General features: G+C 37.8%; 1 protein-coding gene across 8 annotated transcripts in view; it reads right to left on the bottom strand.

Moving 5' to 3' along the window:
* Nucleotides 1-20953, bottom strand: part of EPS8 (EGFR pathway substrate 8, signaling adaptor) — a 204597-nt gene that overhangs the window by 67864 nt on the left and 115780 nt on the right. For all 8 annotated transcript variants that reach the window (XM_055396408.2, XM_088837300.1, XM_088837302.1 and 5 more), the window contains 2 exons: nucleotides 6936-7015; nucleotides 3578-3651 (listed from right to left, as the gene is read on the bottom strand). In XM_055396408.2, coding sequence (XP_055252383.2) covers nucleotides 3578-3651; nucleotides 6936-6994 — 133 coding nt within the window. In that variant the 5' untranslated portion in view covers nucleotides 6995-7015. The remainder of the gene's footprint in view (nucleotides 1-3577; nucleotides 3652-6935; nucleotides 7016-20953) is intronic.

The following is a 20953-nucleotide window of genomic DNA, read 5'->3' as shown; positions in this document are numbered from 1 at the left end:
CCTACCAGGCTCCTCCATCCGTGGGATTCTCCAGGCAAGAGTACTGGAGTGGGTTGCCGTTTCCTTCTCCAGGAGATCTTCCCAACCCAGGGATCGAACCCGGGTCTCCTGCATTGGAGGCAGACGCTTTACCATCTGAGCCACCAGGGAAGCTCAAAATCACCATATGGCCAAGCAATCTGACTCTTTGCAACCCCATGAACCACAGCACACCAGGCCTCCCTGTCCATCACCAACTCCCGGATTCCACTCAAACCCATGTCCATCGAGTTGGTGCCAACCAACCATCTCATCCTCTGTCGTCCCCTTCTTCTCCTGCCCTTAATCTTTCCCAAAGGTCTTTTCAAATGAGTCAGAAGAATGGTACTGAAGAACTTATTTACAGGGCAGCAATGGAGAAACAGAAATAGAGAACAGACATATGTACATGGGAAGAGGGGAGGAGAGGATAAGAAAGAGTATGTATGGAAAGAGTAACATGGAAACTTACATTACCATGTGTAAATAGATAGCCAATGGGAATTTGCTGTATGGCTCAGGAAACTCAAACAGGGGCTCTGTATCAACCTAAAGGGGTGGGATGTGAAGAGAGATGGGAGGGAGTTTCAAAAGGGAGGGGATATATGTATACCTATGGCTGATTCATGTTGAGGTTTGACAGAAAACAACAAAATTCTGTAAAGTAATTATCCTTCAATAAAAAAAATAAATTAAAAAAAGCTAAAGATTCAAACCTTGGACCAATGATTTCATGAAATTGCTCCCAATACAAAATATTAACATTTAAAAGTGAGTCTTAATTTTTATTATTCCTGTCTTCAGTTCAGTTCACTTCCTCAGTCATGTCTGACTCTTTGTGACCCCATGAACTGCAGCACGCCAGGCCTACTTGTCCATCACCAACTCCTGGAGTCTACCCAAACCCATGTCTATTGAGTCAGTGATGCCATCTACCCATCTCATCCTCTGTCGACCCCTTCTCCTCCTGCCCTCAATCTTTCCCAGCATCAGGGTCTTTTCAAATGAGTCAGCTCTTCGCATCAGGTGGCCAAAGTATAGGGGTTTCAGCTTCAACATCAGTCCCTCTAATGAACACCCAGGACTGATCTCCTTTAGGATGGACTGGTTGGATCTCCTTGCAGTCCAAGGGACTCTCAATAATCTTCTCCAACACCACAGTTCAAAAGCATAAATTCTTCAGCACTCAGCTTTCTTTATAGTCCAACTCTCACATCCATACATGACTACTGGAAAAACCACAGCTTTGACTAGACGGACCTTTGTTGACAAAGTAATGTCTCTGCTTTTTAATATGCTGTCTATGTTGGTCATAACTTTCCCTCCAAGGAGTGTCTTTTACTTTCATGGCGGCAGTCACCATCTGCAGTGATTTTCCTGTCTTAGCTCTCTGAAAATAGACCTTTGAATCTATAGTATTTGTGAAAAGTTTAATACTCTTTCTCCTTAACAAAAATCTCTGGGTTATTATTTAGGTATCTGACTTATCTACATTATTTACGTCTCTGATTCATCTATTCCTATCCATATACAGCGAATCCATCCTCACCTGCTACCAGAGTGATCCAAGACAAATAGGACCTATTATTCTCCCCGCCACACCCCCCCTCCATTAAAGCACTTCACTGACCTGTCATACCTTTTAAACAATGTCCAGATACCAGTGCATTATTTTTTTCTAATGTGGTCTGTGTTTGTTTTTCTGATCTTATTTCCCGATGTACCACCTTGAACCCTCCAGTTAGTACTCAACTGTTTACAACTCATTGATGCACTATATTTATTCTACAGGTATTAACTGAGCATAAGTTATATATTAGCGACTGAGCTAAACTTAGGGAATCCTGAAGCAAAGAAGGCAAAGGTGGCCCACATTCATGGAGCTTAGGGTCTACTTTTAGAAGGGTTAATAACAAATGCCTGGAGAATTTCAGAGTTTAACCTCTCTATGAAATTCCTCCTGCTCACCCCATTCACATAGAGAAGCTGACCCCGCCACACCATCATCTGCACCTCATTGCCATCTGAGTTTATTTAGCACTTTATAATATCGCACGCACAGGTCTACCTCACCAAAACAGTGCCCAACCAACGACCATCTCTTATTCATCTTTGAAATGAATCAAATGACATGCAAACAGAGACTGTGAAGATCACAGCCAGGCACACAGAAACAAATAAGTATCTGTTCTGAAATGAAAGGCTGAAGGAATTATTTTTGCAAAAAAGAAAAAAAAGTTTTTCCCTTTTCAGTTTCTTTAAGTCATGCTCTAGAGTGAAAGTCTCATAAAGTCAAGGGACCTTATTACTGGCCCTGTTTGGGGCACATAAATTACTGGTCCATTCTGGGCATGTATTAATCACAAAATAAATATTTGTTGAATATATTCTCTAGATCTACAACTCATAATGACTAGGGCATGGTAAGAATGTCACAATATCGTACTCAAGAGAACTGAAACCAAAGCTAATCAGATTGACAAGGTCATAGGAAAATGTATATGGTATAAAATCCATTTTATGAATGTGTCATTTGAGTTCTAAAGTCTAGTCACTGGATATACAGGAAGAGAAAGAATCACAAAATCTTACAATGAGTCATTTTTACCACAGCCAAAATTCTGTAGCTCTGAATGATGTAAAAAGAAAAGAATTTCAACTTGAGAAAATGCTATTGGTTCCTACAGTTGATAACAATGATAGCAAATATATACAGTGTTTTCTGCTTGCCAGGCACTGTACTAAGCATTTCACAAGTAGTAGCTCATTAAATTCTTATATCAAGCCTATGAGATATTTCCATTATACAGATAAGCAAAATGAGGGACACATAGGTAACGTAATTTGTTCAGGATCACTCATCTAATAAATGGTAGAACTGGATTTCAACCAGGATGGCTGGCTCCAGAGTCTTTGCTCTTCACCCCAATACTAGTCTCATTCTTTAAGGGTATACAGTAAGAAAAGGCCACACAGATCCCATAAAAGCAAATGTCTTCCTAAACACATGTGATACGTTTCAGGAGTCCTCAACTTCTTTGTAGTACTGAATTCTGTTTTATATTTGAAGTTTAAAAAAAAAAACAGTATTTATAGCTGAGACAACAGAAGAAAGACAATGGAAGTTAGAGAAAGATCACTAAGAAATTACGTAAGGGCTATTGGTCAAACTGTAATACTACCCAAAAATTTCAAGGGCTGAAAGGAAGAAGTCCCGCTGTCAGCCCATGATCAACAGAATCAGTCATGAAGATCAACAAACACATCACACATCATTAGATGGGGAAATCTATCTAGGGTACTTAGGTCTCCATAGAAAAAGTCTCCATAGAAAGCACTGAATACATTTCATCTATAGTTCTAAATTGTATGACAGCCAGTAGAAATTATGGCTTTGGTAGAGTCCACAAAAATTATTTTTAGAATAATCTTTATGCATTTATCTCTATTTCATTCCCAATAATATAAACAAGTCATAGGTTCAAACTGTGGCTTTGAATATGTCATTTGCAAAAGTAGTCAGAAATGTATTTACATCCTATTAAATATACGAACATACCATAGAGAGCCTTTGCACTTGTTCGTGAACTGTGATCTCTATCCATGGAAAAGGTGGCTGATGATCCGTAGCCACTGTGATAAAAAAAATAAAAAAAGGTCAGTGTGATGAGTTAAAGTCCAAACGAAGCAATAAAAAGTCAAAACTACAAATGCAAATTCCAGTGTACCACAATCACCATGTGTTTTTAGAAAAGTATAAGAGTTTATATAGCTGGTTCTGTCCAGAAATAGGCTATTGGATCCTGACCCAATATTGATTCTCTCAAATGCCAAGTCAGAACCACAGCCAAGGGACTTCCCTGGTGGTCCAGTAGTTAAGACTTTGCGTTCAAAATGCAGAGGGTACAGGTTTGATCCCTATAGAGGAGCTAAGATCCCACATGCCTCGTGAACAACAAAAAAAAGACCAAAACATAAAAACAGAAGCAGTATTGTAACAAATTCAATAAAGACTCAAAAAAAAAAAAAACAAAACAACCATGGAGATTCAATAAGGTTAAAGCTAGCTTAGAAAAATTCAAGTTTACCATACTAAATTGAGTTCTGAGCAGTGATCCAATTATAAAAAGTTCTCAGTCATTCAAGCTATAGCAAAATAGACAGTATTGTCTTCACAAATACTTAAAGAGAAGTTAACAAAAATAACACTTTATCATTAAATCTGACTAGCTATACCCTACTTCCAATTTACTGTTATGTGAAGTAAACATTATTTAAATTTTTTAAATTTACTCAGTAAACATTTATTAAGCCCTAAAATCTAGAAACTCAGTATTCAGAAAACTAAGATTATGGCATCTGGTCCCATCACTTCATGGGAAATAGATGGGGAAACAGTGACAGACTTTATTTTTTCAGGCTCCAAAATCACTGCAGATGGTGGCTGCAGCCATTAAATTAAAAGACGCTTGCTCCTTGGAAGAAAAGTTATGACCAACCTAGACAGTATATTAAGAAGCAGAGATATCACTTTACCAACAAATGTCCATCTAGTCAAAGCTATGGTATTTCCAGTAGTCATGTATGGATATGAGAGTTGGACTGTAAAGAAAGCTGAGCACCAAAGAACTGATGCTTCTGAACTGTGGTGTTGAAGAAGACTCTTGAGAGTCCCTTGGACAGCAAGGAGATCCAACCAGTCAATCCTAAAGGAAATAAGTCCTGGATATTCATTGGAAGGACTGATGTCGAAGCTGAAACTCTAATACTTTTGCTACCTGATGCCAAGAACTGACTCATTTGAAAAGACCCTGATGCTGGCAAAGATTGAAGGCAGGAGGAGAAGGGGATGACAGAGGATGAGATGGTTGGATGGCATCACCAACTCAATGGACATGAGTTTGAGTAAACTCCGGGAGTTGGTGATGGACAGGGAGGCCTTGCATGTTGCAGTCCATGGGTCACAAACAGTCAGACACAACTGAGCGACTGAACTGAACTGAACTGAAAATCTAGAAAAATGAGGAGTAATGTGGTTGGCTTCCCTGGTGGCTCAGTGGTAAAGAATCTGCCTGCCAATGCAGAAGACACATGTTCGATCCCAGTATTGGGAAGATCCTTGGGAGAAGGAAATGGTAACCCACTCTAACATTCTTGCCTAGAGAATCCCATGGACAGAAGATCCTGGTGAGCTGCAGTCCATGGGGTCACAAAAGAGTCAGACAGGACTTAGCAACTAAACAACAACAAAGGTGGGGGTAGTGGGGTAGGGAGTGTACTGTTAATACAACAAGTAGAATGTGATATCTGGGTAAAACTAATAGATAAAACATCAAACAAAGGACTAAGTTTCTATAAGTATGCTCAAGAAGACTTGACTGGCATTTAAGCAGAATCTAAAAGAATGGAAGGCAGCTCCAGAAGCAGGTGAGAATTAAGTGAGGAGAAAGCCTGTAGATCTGGCTCAAGAACCAGCATGGCTGCTGAAGGAATAAGCATCTAATGGGATGTGCTTGGCAGAGATGAATGGCTCAAGAAGCAGGGAAAGCAAATAGAGAGCTTAAGAATTAAATTTCTATTCTCTTTATACAGGGAAGTAACATGATCTAAACTACTTTTTAAGAAAGATAATCCAGGAATTAATGGCAAGGTAACCAGATGGAAAGACTGAAGGCAAAAGGAGAAGAGGGTGGCAGAGGATGAGGTGGTTGGATAGCATCACTGATTCAATGGATATGGATTTGAGCAAACTCTGGGAGATAGTGAAGGACAGGGAGGCCTGGTGTGCTGCAGTTTATGGGGTCGCCAAGAGTCAGACATGACTGAGCAACTGAACAAAACCAGATGCAAAGGGACTGTAAAAATTCACATAGGAGATAAAGCCCAAAAATAAAGTTAGAAGATAAGGAATAGTTTGGGATAGAAATAAGAATTGCTTAATAATTATAATAAATTCATGATTAAATGGATATTTAGTATAAGAAAAAGGAAAAAATGAAACTGTGGTAAAACTTTCTGACTAGAATAAACTGATGGACAAGATAAAAATGACACTTAACATACTCCCCTGGTGTCTCTTACTGACCAGCACTAAAGGTATTGGCAATCATCTTTGTAAAAAGAAAAGCTGAAGCAAAAAGAAAAGCTGAAGCAATGTGAACAGGCTAGACCTGAAAAATGTGAATAACTGAGCTATGAAAGATTGTGAACTCTAAATCAGAATGACCAATATAAAATAACAACAATATTAACCACAATATCGGGGCTGGTGCACTGGGATGAGCCAGAGGGATGGGATGGGGAGGGAGGAGGGAGAGGGGTTCAGGATGGGGAACACATGTACACCCGGGGCAGATTCATGTCAATGTATGGCAAAACCAATACAATAATGTAAAGTAATTAGCCTCCAATTAAAATAAATAAATTAAACAAAACAAAAAGGCAATGGCCACTTAAGTCGGTGTACCAATTTCAAATTATATCTAAAGCCACAGGAACTGGCCTTTTTATAATTTTACACAATGGTAAATATCTTGAGAGACTGGACTAGATGACATTTAACTTTCCTCAAATGCAAATATTTTACAAATAACAAAAGTTGAATGCTCCAGGGAAAGTGAAAGCTATGAAATAGAGTACATATTAAACTATGGAAAGCATTAATACATAAATTACCAGAATAAAACGTCTTCAATTAGATCACTGTCACTGGGGTTGATGGTTTAACCATCTTTTTTCTTATGAGACACAGTAAACTTTTAACATTAACATATCTTAGTGTTACAAAGAAATTATATATTGAGGAATGAACTACATATATAAGTGAAACAGATCTTTTTGCTGAAAATATAAAACAATTAAAACCACCAAAACAAATTAAAATAAGCAAGAAATTAAATATAAAACTTCCAACTTACTTCATTTGAGATGGATTCATTCCAAAACCACTGGGATGACTGGAAATATGACCATTCATCGTGATTTTAATGCTTGTGTTCTGAAAAGAGAAAGGTTCATGGATTGAAGGCAGTAAAAAGGTTGAGACATCTCAGCTTTAAAGTTATTCATTCAACAAAATACGTGTCACTTCCAGGATGACGCTAGAAATATAAATATCTCCACCCTTTGAGAGCTCAGGCTCCAGAATTACAAGATGGACATACAAACAAAGACTAAATTGCCATTTAAAAATTGTTTTCCTAATATTTATTTACTTATTTAGCTGCACCGGGTCTTAGTTGCACCGTGTGGGATCTTTGGTTGCAGCACATGGGATCTAGTTCCCTGATCAGGGATCAAACCCCAGGTGAGTAAAAGAAAAATTGTAAATATAGTTCTGAACCCTTAAACTAGATAAACATAATTCTATATTTTACTCAATTTTATGAAATGTTATTTTAATGCTTCATTATGAAAGTAACATAAACTCATTAAATTAAAAAAAACTTGAAAAATACAGAAAAGCACAAAATACAAAATGGTACAGAGGGGAAAAGTATCTCCCAACCCCATCATTTAAAGATAACCATTTAACAGTCCTGTCAGTTTCTTCCAGTCTTTTTTTTTCTGTATCTAGCTTTTTTTTCTTCCTTCCTTCTTTCCTTCCTTCCATTTTCTTTATTCCTGCTTTCAGAGCATATCTGACCACGTATTATCCATACACTTGGATACACCTTTTTTCAAGAACGTATTCATTACATTCCTTCTACTCTTCACAAGAAAAGCAACTTTTAAAATTAATACTAGATGCTTCTCTCCAGAAACCATTTTTAATTTGTTTCATAAACTGAACAAATCCTTCAAATAAGGTGAGTGCAAATAAGTAAAACTTCCTTATTGCCATATCCAATGGCCTTTTCTTTTTCTCCTAGAAAGCATTCCTACACCTGAATAATTTTTATTCACCCCTAAAGACTTGGCCCTTCCTGGTTTCTGTGGCACTAAACTATTTTGGATCTTGTCTTACATGTCTGACTTCTGTATACATTACATTACTATGCTGCTTCAATAACTGAGAGGTAGGTGGGACATATCCCAGCTTTATTATGAGACAAAGGCAAAGAGAATCGAAACATTAACAACTACTGTGCGAGTTACATGTCAGGTACTATGATGAATACTGGGTCTCCTAAGGAGATCAAGAGAGACATAGTCCTAGCTTTGGGACAATAGTCTAATAGGAAAAACATACACTTAGTAAATAAATATAATATTTTAAATTGTTGTTACTATTACAAAGGGAAAATTCAGGGCCAAATGAGGAGGGGGCATATGATTTATGGGAACTTAAATAAGGAGGGCACAGAAAGTCTACATAAAGAAACAATATCCAAGACCTAGTAACTTCAAATTAACTCTTTTCCATTCTTCAGATCTCAGTTTAATCACCATGTCCTCAGGGAAGCATTTACTGACTTCTGTGAATAGATAAAAGTCCACTATCAGCACTATACACAATTTTTCAAAGTATTTACCACAGTTGTAATTTCTCATTTGTTTAAATTAATTCCTGATTCTTCATTAGACTTTAAGCTCCAAGAGGGCAGAGACTTATCTGATGACTGCTGTTTCTTAAGCATTAAGAATGGTACCAGGAACAGGCTGGGTGTTCATTAGATATTAATTCAAAGAAAGAAGGATGGACTGGAAGTCTACATCCTACTCTTCAAAGAGTTTACTGTATTCTTATGGAGACAAAACCAATCCATATGAAACACACAGTAAATAGGTCCCAAGGTATAAGGCTCTATTTTAAATCTATTAGAAGTTCTGAGATAGGAAAAGCAAAGCAAACGTCATAATTTTGAGAAGGATTGGAACTAGACCTAGTTCTTAAAGAACGGATAAGATTTATAAAGGTCCTCAAAACACTCAAGTTTAATTCAACATTGTCTATATTTATTCACAGCTTAGAAGCAAATTTCTAAATTAAGGAACAAAGAAATATTGACCTTTAATCTAGGTAAATAGTGCACCCATAAAATTACATTTATACTATATTACTGTTTCTGTTTCTATTATTGTTGTTGATTTTCCTTTGATTTATACTTAGATACAATCAGTGCACAGAGGTAAACCAGGTCTCTAGAGAAAAATAGAACCCTGATTTGTAATACTTCCTGAGTTGCATTGTATAAATATTCCCACTATGGCCCATTCCAAGCTAGCAACGGTTTAACAGCAGCTTACGAATTCCTGAATATTTCACAGTTGGTTCTCACAAGCCTATAGGATCAAGAGAGAGCATACCACTGTCATATTCTAGAATTTGGGCCAGGACAGAAGCCTACGATAACATTATGGTGTCTTTGTGTGGTGTGGGGTGTGTGTGTGTGTGTTTAGTCACTCAGTAGTGTCCAATTCTTAGTGACCCTATGGACTGTACCCCACCAGGCTCCTCTGTCCATGGGATTTCCCAGGCAATAAAACTGCAGCACATTGCCATTTCTTCCTCCAGAGGATCTTCTGGACCCAGGGATCAAATCTGCGTCTCCTGCATCTCATTCACTGTAGGTGGACTCTTTACTGCTGAGCCATCAGGGAGCTAAAGGTTAGGACAGAGGCTTTCATAAAAGCCTAGAACTTTAACACCATTTCTGGCACTAACTAGCCTAAGCAAGTCAATTAAGCCTCCATCTCTATTTTTTCATCAGTAAAACAGAGGTAATTCTTGGTTTCTCTAGCTCACAGGGCTAATGACAGATCAAATGAGATAGATGTACAAGTTTCTCCTAAAGGTAAAAAAAAAAAAGTACTCTTTTAAAACAAGCTGGTTCATTCAGTACATAAATTAAACCCCCAGGGTTTGTAGTGATTTTGATCTAGTTTGCATTTTAAAACCACAGCAGGTGGTTTTAGTGAAAAGCGGTAGCCACAGCTCATCTTTTTCATGTTTAATTCTTCATGACAGTCAAATAAATGTGTGGTTTGTGTTTTGTTTTAAAATAGTGATTTGTCAGAATGAGACACTTGAAAAGGAATAGAAAATGTTGATTTGCTAAACTGAATTTTAAATATAGAAACTTTCTTCTTTAGCAACCATAGTGTCATTTGTCACAGATGCTCATGTAGCATTGTGGAGGCTTTTAGATATTCAAACAAAGCAATACAGGGCACTCTGCAAAGGAGACAATTACAAATGTTTGTTTTCCTTTAGGCTTTTAAAAGATACATCCAATTTATACCTATATGGACCACATATATGCTGAGTCCTCAGTTACTTCAGTTATGTCTGACTCTGTGCAACCCCATGGACTATAGCCCACCAGGCTGCTCTGCCATGGAATTCTCCAGACAAGAATACTGGAATGGGAATACATGTCCTCCTCCAGGGAATCTTCCCAACCCAAGGACTGAACCTGCGTTTCCTGCATTGAAGGCAGATTCTTTACCTCTGAGCCACTGGGGAAACCATATACGCATATATGCATACATACATATATATATATATACATACATATATATATATATATATATACACACACACAAACACATATACCATGCTGCTAAGTCATTTCAGTCATGTCCGACTCTGTGCGACCCCATAGACGGAAGCCCACCAGGCTCCCCCTTCCCTGGGATTCTCCAGGCAAGAACACTGGAGTGGGTTGCCATTTCCTTCTCCAATGTGTGAAAGTGAAAAGTGAAAGTAAAGTCGCTCAGTCATGTCTGACCCTTAGCGACCCCACGGACTGCAGCCTACCAGGCTCCTCCATCCATGGGATTTTCTAGGCAAGAGTACTGGAGTGGCTTGCCATTGCCTTCTCCGTCATATACCATATGTGTGTATATATATATATATATATATATATATCTACATAAGTCAAGTGGGCCTTATGAAGCACTGCTGTTAATAAAGCTAGTGGATGTGATGAGATTCCAGCAGAACGATCCAAATCCCTAAAGGATGATGCCATCAAGGTTTTGCATTCATTATGTCAGCAAATCTGGAAGACCCAGCAGTGGCCACAGGACTGGAAAAGGTCCCAATTCCCAAAAAGAGTAGTACCAAAAAATATGCTAACCATTGGACAAATGCACTCATCTCCCATGCTAGTAAGGTCATGCTTAAAATCTTGCACTCTAGGCTTCAGGCTTCAGTATTATGCGAACCATGAACTTCCACATGTCCAAGCTGCATTTAGAAAAGGAAGAGGAACTAGAGATCAAGTTGCCAACATTCACTGGATTACAGAGAAGCAAAGGATTTTCAGAAAAACATCTATCTGTTTCATCAGCTACACTCAAGCCTTTGACTATGTGGATCATGACAAACTGTGGAAAGCTCTTAAGAGAGATGGGAATACTAGACCATCTTACTGTCTCCTGAGAAACCTGTATGCAGATCAGAAAGCAAAAATTAGAACCCTGTATGGAACAACAGACTGGTTTAAGATTGAGAAAGCAGTATGACAGGGTTGTCTGCTGTCACCCTGTTTGTTTAATCTATACGCTGAGCACATCATGAGAAATGCCAGGCTGGATGAGTTACAAGCTGGAATCAAGACAGGCAGAAGAAACATCAACAACCTCAGATATGTGGATTATACCACTCTAATGGCAGAAAGTGAAGAGGAACTAAAGTGCCTCTTAATGAGGGTAAAGAAGGAGAGTGAAAGAGCTGGCTTAAGACTAAATATTAAAAACCAAAGATCATGGCATCTGGCCCCATTACTGCATGGCAAATAGAAGGGGAAACGGTGGAAGTAGTGACAAATTTCCTCTTCTTGGGCTCCAAAATCACTGCAGATGGTGACTGCAGCCATGAAATCAAAAGACGACTGCTTCTTGGCAGGAAAGCAATGACAAAGTTAGACAGTGTGTAGAAAACCAGAGATATTACTGTGCCGACAAAGGTCCGTATAGTCAAGGCTATGGTCTTCCCAAGGGTCACCTACAGTTGTGATAGCTGGATTGTTAAGAAGGCAGAATACCAAAGAATTTACGCCTTCAACCTGTGGTGCTGGAGAAGACTCCTGAAAGTCCCTTGGGCAGCAGGGATATCAAACCAGTCAATCTTAAGGGAGATCAACCCTGAATACTCACTGGAAGGACTGATGCTGAAGCTGAAGCTCCAGCATTTTGGTCATCTGATGTAAACAGACGACTCATTGCAAAATTCCCTGATGCTGGGAAAGATTGAGGACAGAAGGAGAAGAGGGCATCAGAGGATGAGATGGCTGGAAGGCATCACTGATACAAGGAACCTGAACTTGGGCAAACTCCAGGATAGGAGGCGAGACAGGGAGACCTGGCATGCTGCAGTCCATCGGGCTGCAAAGAGTCAGACGTGACTGGGGCGACTGAACAGCAACAACAATATATGCATATGTGTGTGTGTATATATACGTATATACATATATGTAGAGATATCTACATACAGGTACAGATATATAATATAGAAGAATCATCAACTCTTACTGAGAAATTATATGCTTTTGCTTTTTTTAACTTAGACAAAACAGCTCAAAAACTGAGACAAAGTTTTTCTTCACTGCTCTTAAGGGCAGAAAAATTCAGTTAACTCTACTATACATTAACCACTTAATTCTACTAAAAGTATACACTGAAATCTTCATAACAGCTTCCAACAAATTTGAAAGAAGAGCATCAATTTCCTTATGAAAACATTTTGTAAGTCATAGTTACTATAATTTTCCCCTCATTTTCTCCAGAAAATAGCATTCCTTAGCAATTACAAGGATAAGGAGGATAAATTTAAGATCTAAGGTAAGAGTACCAAAAATGTTCAACACTGAAATTTTCAAAGGAAAGCAAATAAAATGTATGAAAGTCACTGTAAGAAGAAATAAATAAGGCTATAATAAGGCTAAACTAGCAAGATAAACTTGTATCAGAAAGTTAAGATCCAAATATAAATAAAATAATAATTTATATTCCCTTTTCTTTTCCATTTACAAATTGATCAATGAGCCTGTAGGCATTACTCAATGTTAGTATCCCACTACACAATCTAGCTAATACACAACCAGCAGCCCTCTCTGTATATTAAACTGTTCTGAAATGATGCATGCCCTAAGAAAAATGTCACAGATTTTTGTTTGCTTGTTTATTTAAGTTTTTGTTAGTCTGAGTGTGACAGAATACCTATCTTGAAGCAACTGTATTTCAATTTCAATTTAATTTAATTTTTGTCTCTTGATCTAAGTGATAACCAAACTGCGGGGTGAGGAGGTTGATTACCATCATTATGTAGGGTTTTAAGTAAAAGGTCATTGAAATTTAATTTCTCCCAATACTGTGTGACATTGTCTATTAGTGATTTGCTTACAGTATAAACAAGACCAAAAAGTATAATTTAAACCTTCTAAATCATCACATATTCTAACTCCTTCTGTGTCTTCTAGAGCAATCACTTTTCAATACATCTTACCAGTATTGTCACCTGTAGAAAAGTCACCATCTATTTATCTACGTCATTGGTCAACCATTTAGGAATAGAGAAATTTTGTGTGTGAAAAAACTTCAGTTCAGTCACTCAGTCGTGTCCGACTCTTTGCGACCCCATGAAAAAACTCAGGAAACTAATAACACTAAACTGTTATAAAAAAAAATGATAATGACAATAGTAGTCAACACTTGTTAAAGTATCACAATAATTTCTAGGCTATATGGAAGCACAGTATTTTCTCAAGGCCAATCTCCATGTAGAAAGAATAATTCTGTGCCTTAAAGGTACAATACATTCACTCATTTAAAATAATTATCTTGAATCTTTTTTTTAATAGTTCTGAGAAAATTCTTAAGCTGTTTATAAGTTAGGTCATAATTTGGGGGAAAATCTGTATTCAATTCAGCATGTCACTGGCTTAACAACTAGGTGAAAAAAAATACTTGTTACTAAAACTTAACAAGCAACTAACAAGAAACAGTCTGGTCATAATTATATGTTTAGTACTTAATAGACTTCTTAGGAAGGCCTAGCACAGAGAAGAGTCACATATACCCTATTAGTACTATCTGAGTATTTCCCTCTAATTCTTATTGCTATGATGATATCATCAGTGTATATACACCTCTTTGATATGATATATGACTAACATTTCAGTTCAAAACATTAATACTATACTGATTTGGGAAAATGTGCTACTTTAAAGAAGAACAACTGTTATTTATCAGCTGTTTGCGCTGTACCACGTATTATGCTAAACATTTTCTATCCATTATCTTATTTAATCTTTACATTCATTATTGAAGGAAGTAACTCTTTCCCATTTTACAGATGGAGAAATTGAGCTTAAGAGACTAGGTGCCCACAGACACAGAGAACAAATCCCTGAATACTAAAGGGATGATGTTGAAGCTGAAATTCCAATACTTTGGCAACCTGAAGAGAAGAACTGACTCATTTGAAAAGACCCTGATGCTGGGAAAGATTGAAGGCGGGAGGAGAAGATGATGACAGAGGATGAGATGGTTGGATGGCATCATCAATTCGATGGACGTGAGTTTGAGTAAGGTCTGGGAGCTGGTGATGGACAGTGAAGCCTAGTGTGTTGCAGCCCATGGGGTCACAAAGAGTCTGACACAACTGAGCGACTAAACTGAACTGATAAAAACTAATGAAAACCTATTGCATAAAACAAGGAACTCTACTCAGTGCTCCACGGTGACCTAAATGGGAAAGAAATCCAGAAAAGATAGGATATGTGCATACATATAGCTGATTCACTTCACTGTATAGCGGAAACTATTACAACACTGTAAAGCAACTATAGTCCCATAAAATTTTTGAAAAAATAAAATAGTTCAGCAAATCCACGGATCTGGGACTCAGATCTCTGAAGAGAGCAGGCCAGGCAGTTGGAACTGGAATTCCTGAACAGGAACATGGAGGTTGCTACTGGGAGTGTGGGGAAGAGATAGTGGTTGGGTCATATCTTGAACAATTTCTGAGCAAGGTTTCCATGAAATTTCACAAGTGGTATGAGGAATTTAAAGTGAAATCTGTATATATTTATTTATGTATGAGTTTTCCTTTTTATATGTACCCTTCCTATACAGGCTTGATAAAACCTTTCATCAAAATGTGTACCTTCCACATGACTAATAGTGGACTTACAGTCTTATATACTGGTTGCTACAATAAACTGATGGAGCCCGGTGGGCTTCCATCTATGGGGTCACACAGAGTCGAACACAACTGAAGTGACTTAGCAGCAGCAGCAGCAGGAGACATTTTAAAAGATATTGCTGATATTTATGTCAAAGAGTGTTCTACTTATGTTTTCCTCCACGACTTTTATAGTGCCTCATTTTACATTTAGGTTGGTAACTAATTTTGAGTTTACTGTTATGTATGGTGTCAGAGAATGTTTCAATTTCATTCTTTTACATGTAGCTGTCCAGTTTTCCAAGCACCACTTGTTGAAGAGACTGTCTTTTCTCCGTTGTATATTCTTGCCTCCTTTGTTGTAGATGAATTGATATTAGATGCATGTGTTTATTTCTGGGTTTTCTAACCTATCGTTCTATTGATTAATATGTCTGTTTTTGTGCTAGTACCATATGGTTTGGATGACCGACTGGTTCCAAATAGGAAAAGGAGTACATCAAGGCTGTATATTGTCACCCTGCTTATTTAACTTCTATGCAGAGGACATCATGAGAAACGCTGGGCTGGAAGAAGCACAAGCTGGAATCAAGATTGCCGGGAGAAATATCAATAACCTCAGATATGCAGATGACACCACCCTTATGGCAGAAAGTGAAGAGGAACTAGAAAGCCTCTTGATGAAAGTGAAACAGGAGAGTGAAAAGGTTGGCTTAAAGTTCAACATTCAGAAAAGTAATATCATAGCATCTGGTCCCATCGCTTCATGGGAAATAGATGGGGCAACAGTGGAAACAGTGTCAGACTTTATTTTGGGGGAGCTCCAAAAGCACTGCAGATGGTGACTGTAGCCATAGAATTAAAAGACGCTTACTCCTTGGAAGGAGAGTTATGACCAACCTAGATAGCATATTAAAAAGCAGAGACATTACTTTGCCAACAAAGGTCCATCTAGTCAAGGCTATGGTTTTTAAATTAAAAATAAATAAACAAATGAGGTCACACTAATATGAACAGGGCAGTAGGACATGAACATTTCTTTTGGGCGGACACAATTCAACCTGCAATGATGACTTTGGGATTTTTTGGGGGAGTGCTGTACTTTGCTATTCTGTAGGATGTCTCTCTATAGGGGTTTGACTGATTTTTTTCTTATGGTTAGAATGGAGTTATAGATTTTGGAAGAAAGACACAGAGATATGTGCCATTCTCATCACACCATACCAAGAGTAGTACATGCTGCTACCCTGACTCCACATGGTTTATGCTGACCTTGGCAGCATTTGTCAGGTCTCCCCATGATAAAGTGACTTTCCTCACCACCATTACACAAGCCCTCCTGGGAAGGAGGTCAGCGTGTGTAGAACATTCTTAAGGGGTGGAGAGTGATGCTCCACCTCCTTGAGGAAGGATTATCTACACAAATTATTATGAATTATTCTACATAGAGATTTGTGTGTATTTCCCACCATTACTTTATTTATTCTATTTTTTAAAAAAATATTAAACCAGTAAGATGGAAAAACAAAAAAGAAGTTTAGATTTCACCAAATAAAAACGCCTGATGATTCATTCCCTGTAAAACTCTTATTTCAGGTAGTCCAGAGAAGATCTGAGTTAAGCTTCAGTTGTACTGGGTACAGAATACTGCTAAAGAGAGAAAGTGAAAAGAGAGAGAGAAATAAAAGAACTAGAAAATGAAACCAAGAAAGCAACTAAAATCAGGGCATGAGAGAGAGTATAGCCCTTAACAAAACCCCTGGCTACCACCAGCAAAAGATGATCAGAATTTTAAAAAGTAAACATTATTTAAGACATTCCAATCTTCCCAGAAGTAAAGAGTTGTTGGGCACGGATTCTCAGAAGAGGTGGGAAAATACTCACTGGGGACATTTTCTCTCAGGATACAAATAAAATATAGATTTTTTTTCTGTCAATTCACTCCTCAACTGGGCAGAATTCAGAGAACATTTTGGAAAAAGAAGTCAAGAAAACCGTCTCACCCACAACACCTGCCTCCTCCCCCAATAATTTTTTTTCAAATTTCCTCTTCTTGTACATCAGACTTGAGGGTTACTATTCAATTATATTGTAGGAACCTTGGTGGAAGGTTTCCAAAATTGTGCCATTGACTTATACAAAACAAACGCCATGAGGAAATGAGGACTTCATATGATATATATCTTAATTGCTAAACATCCTTTTCCCATGGTAGTGCCCTACACTAAATTAGTGCAGGGCAACATATCTTTTAACAAAGGCAAACAAAGAGTTATCTGGGCCTGATGTAACCCAGCTGGGTGGAGAGACAGACCAAAAAAAAAAAAAGTTCTAAATTTATCCTTAGTGAAATCGAAACTCGAATTCAAATTTCATTATGATGAATTAAATGGTCCCTAAAAATAGTAAATCATAAAACCTTACAGGTACAGTGAGAAGAGCTCTGACCCACAGATGAGACATAACATTTTAATATTTAACTACCCTGTTGCCAAGATTACCTTCCCCGGCATTACCTAGAGCAAAGGATGTTAAACAATAAACAGGACGTGGCAGGCAATTCACTCTGAATTTTCAGTACAGCTCCTTAAGAGGACCCATGGTTTACAAACTAGACAACATAATTTTAAAAATGGTCACAACCCACAAAATGGGAAATGTCACCTTTAAGCAAATGTGCTGAATTCATCCCACTTTTCCAAAACATAAATACATCTCCGTGGTGCTGGAGAAGACTCTTGAGAATCCCTTGGACTGCAAGGAGATCCAACCAGTCCATTCTAAAGGAGATCAATCCTGGGCGTTCATTAGAAGGACTGATGCTAAAGCTGAAACTCCAATACTTTGGCCACTTCATGTGATGAGTTGACTCACTGGAAAAGAGTCTGATGCTGGGAGGGATTGGGGGCGGGAGGAGAAGGGGACGACAAAGAATGAGATGGCTGGATGGCATCACCGACTCGATGGACATGAGTTTGAGTGAACTCCAGGAGTTGGTGATGGACAGGGAGGCCTGGCGTGCTGTGATTCATGGGGTCTCAAAAGAGTCGGACACGACTGAGCGACTGAACTGAACTGAACTGAAGGTTATTAGAAGTAAAAATGTTTAAGTTGAACACTTATCAGGATTGATACAGGACTTTAGGAAAAAAAAGCAATTCTGTACAAGTGAAGATCAGATCAGCTTACTGATGTATTATAATGCACATGCTCACAGCACCCCTACTTTGCTTCTCAGATACTTTATTAAAAGATGCTACTTCCCATCTTAATTTCATCTCTCCCTGTCTGCCATATCACTCAAACATTGATTAATTTGATAAGAAAACATGGAGGTCTCACATCTTATCAAAGACTATTTATTATTTCAATTTGTTTGATCTGTTTTAGCAAGACACGGTTTTACAGATCCAAATATCAGCATAATGGTTACACGGGGGCAAGTATTTCACTCTGATAGAAGACCTTGTGTATCAGGTATCAGAGCATATCAAGTTCAACGTACATATATAAGCCCATGGAAAGTTCATGATTAGGCAGATAAGGTAAAACTCTCAAACCATTCTGAACTTATTCTTATTCCTATTATTCAATACAGCTTAATATTCTGTTGACAAATACAAAAATGCACTCCTTTCAAAATACTATTTTTCATTTATCCTCAGAAACAGAGGCAGTCCTAATATGCTGTTAGAAAGTGATGCAATTACTTGTGTGTTGTTCTGTGCCTGGTGTGGTTGACAGACACACCTTTTATTAACAACACTCATAAAACAGTTAGTTGCCAATGTCCTCACCCTCACATTGTGAGCTTTGTGCTGAATTTGTTGTCAATATTTTGTACCAAATTATAAAGAAATTAACATGGTTTCTCATATATTCATGTGACTTGAATTATTAATCAATTCAGAAATTAATCAAAGAGTTTATTGGTTACTTTTATTCACAATTTATATATACATTTTAATGTATTACTGCTTAAAAAACAGCTTAAAAAAATTCTGGCTTCTGGCTGTAATCCAGATGCTTCATAAACCTCACTATTTGCTTTAAACCAATGTGGGTTTACCTTGCAGTGACCCACATAAACATAGCCTACTAAGCCCATGTTGAATGTTCCCCAGCTTCACTTCCCCTTATCAGTACACCATAAAAAAAAAAAAAGAAAGTGATGCAATTAAGGAAACTATTCCATTCACTGTTGCAACGAAAAGAATTAAATACTTAGGAATATATCTACCTAAGGAAACAAAACTATAAAACACTACTGAAAGCAATCAAAGAGGACACTAATAGATGGAGAAATATACCATGTTCATGGATTGGAAGAATAAATATTGTAAAAATGAGTATACTACCCAAAGTAATTTATACATTCAATGCAATCCCTATCAAGCTACCAACGATATTTTTCATAGAACTAGAACAAATAATCTCACAATTTATATGGAAATACAAAAAACCTCGAATAGCCAAAGCAATCTTGAGGAAGAAAAATGGAACTGGGGGAATTAACCTGCCGGACTTCAGGCTCTACTACAAAGCCACAATCATCAAGACAGTATGGTACTGGCATAAAGACAGAAATATAGATCAATGGAACAAAATAGAAAGCCCAGAGATAAATCCACGCACCTATGGACACCTCATCTTTGAAAAGGAGGCAAGAATATAAAATGGAGAAAAGACAGTCTCTTTAACAAGTGGTGCTGGGAAAACTGGTCAGCCACCTGTAAAAGAATGAAACTAGAACACTTCCTAACACCATACACAAAAATAAATTCAAAATGGATTAGAGAGCTAAATGTAAGACCAGAAACTATAAAACTCCTAGAGGAGAACGTAGGCAAAACACTCTCCGACATAAATCACAGCAGGATCCTCCAAGACCCACCTCCCAGAATATTGGAAATAAAAGCAAAAATAAACAAATGGGACCTAATTAAAATCAAAAGCTTCTGCACAGCAAAGGAAACTATAAGTAAGGTGAAAGGACAGCCTTCAGAATGGGAGAAAATAATAGCAAATGAAGCAACGGATAAAGGATTAATCTCCAAAATATACAAGCAGCTCCTGCAGCTCAATTCCAGAAAAATAAATGACCCAATCAAAAAATGGGCCAAAGAACTAAACAGACATTTCTCCAAAGAAGACATAAAGATGGCTAACAAACACATGAAAAAATGCTCAATATCCCTCATAATCAGAGAGATGCAAATCAAAACCACAATGAGATACCATTTCACACCAGTCAGAATGGCTGCTATCCAAAAGTCTACATGCAATAAATGCTGGAGAGGATGTGGAGAGAAAGGAACCCTCTTACACTGTTGGTGGGAATGCAAACTAGTACAGCCACTATGGAGAACAGTGTGGAGATTCCTCAAAAAATTGGAAATAGAACTGCCATATGATCCAGCAATCGCACTCCTAGGCATACACACCGAGGAAACCAGAATTGAAAGAGACACATGTACTCCGATGTTCATTGCAGCACTGTTTATAATAGCCAGGGCATGGAAGCAACCTAGATGTCCATCTGCAGACGAATGGATAAGAAAGCTTTGGTACATATACACAATGGAGTATTATTCAGCCATTAAAAAGAATACATTTGAATCAGTTCTAATGAGGTGGATGAAACTGGAGCCTATTATACAGAGTGAAGTAAGCCAGAAAGAAAAACACCAATACAGTATACTAACGCATATATATGGAATTTAGAAAGATGCAAATGATAACCCTGTATACGAGACAGCAAAAGAGACTCAGATGTATAGAACACTCTTTGGGACTCTATGGGAGAGGGTGAGGGTGGGAGGATTTGGGAGAATGGCATTGAAACACGTATGTTGTCATATG

This window comes from Moschus berezovskii, chromosome 6, assembly GCF_049115385.1.
Source record: "Moschus berezovskii isolate FMDL1 chromosome 6, NW_MosBer_1.0, whole genome shotgun sequence".
In the NCBI taxonomy this organism is placed as follows: domain Eukaryota; kingdom Metazoa; phylum Chordata; class Mammalia; order Artiodactyla; family Moschidae; genus Moschus; species Moschus berezovskii.
Note: the sequence above shows the minus strand (reverse complement) of the source record. Positions and strands in the feature narration are given on the sequence as shown.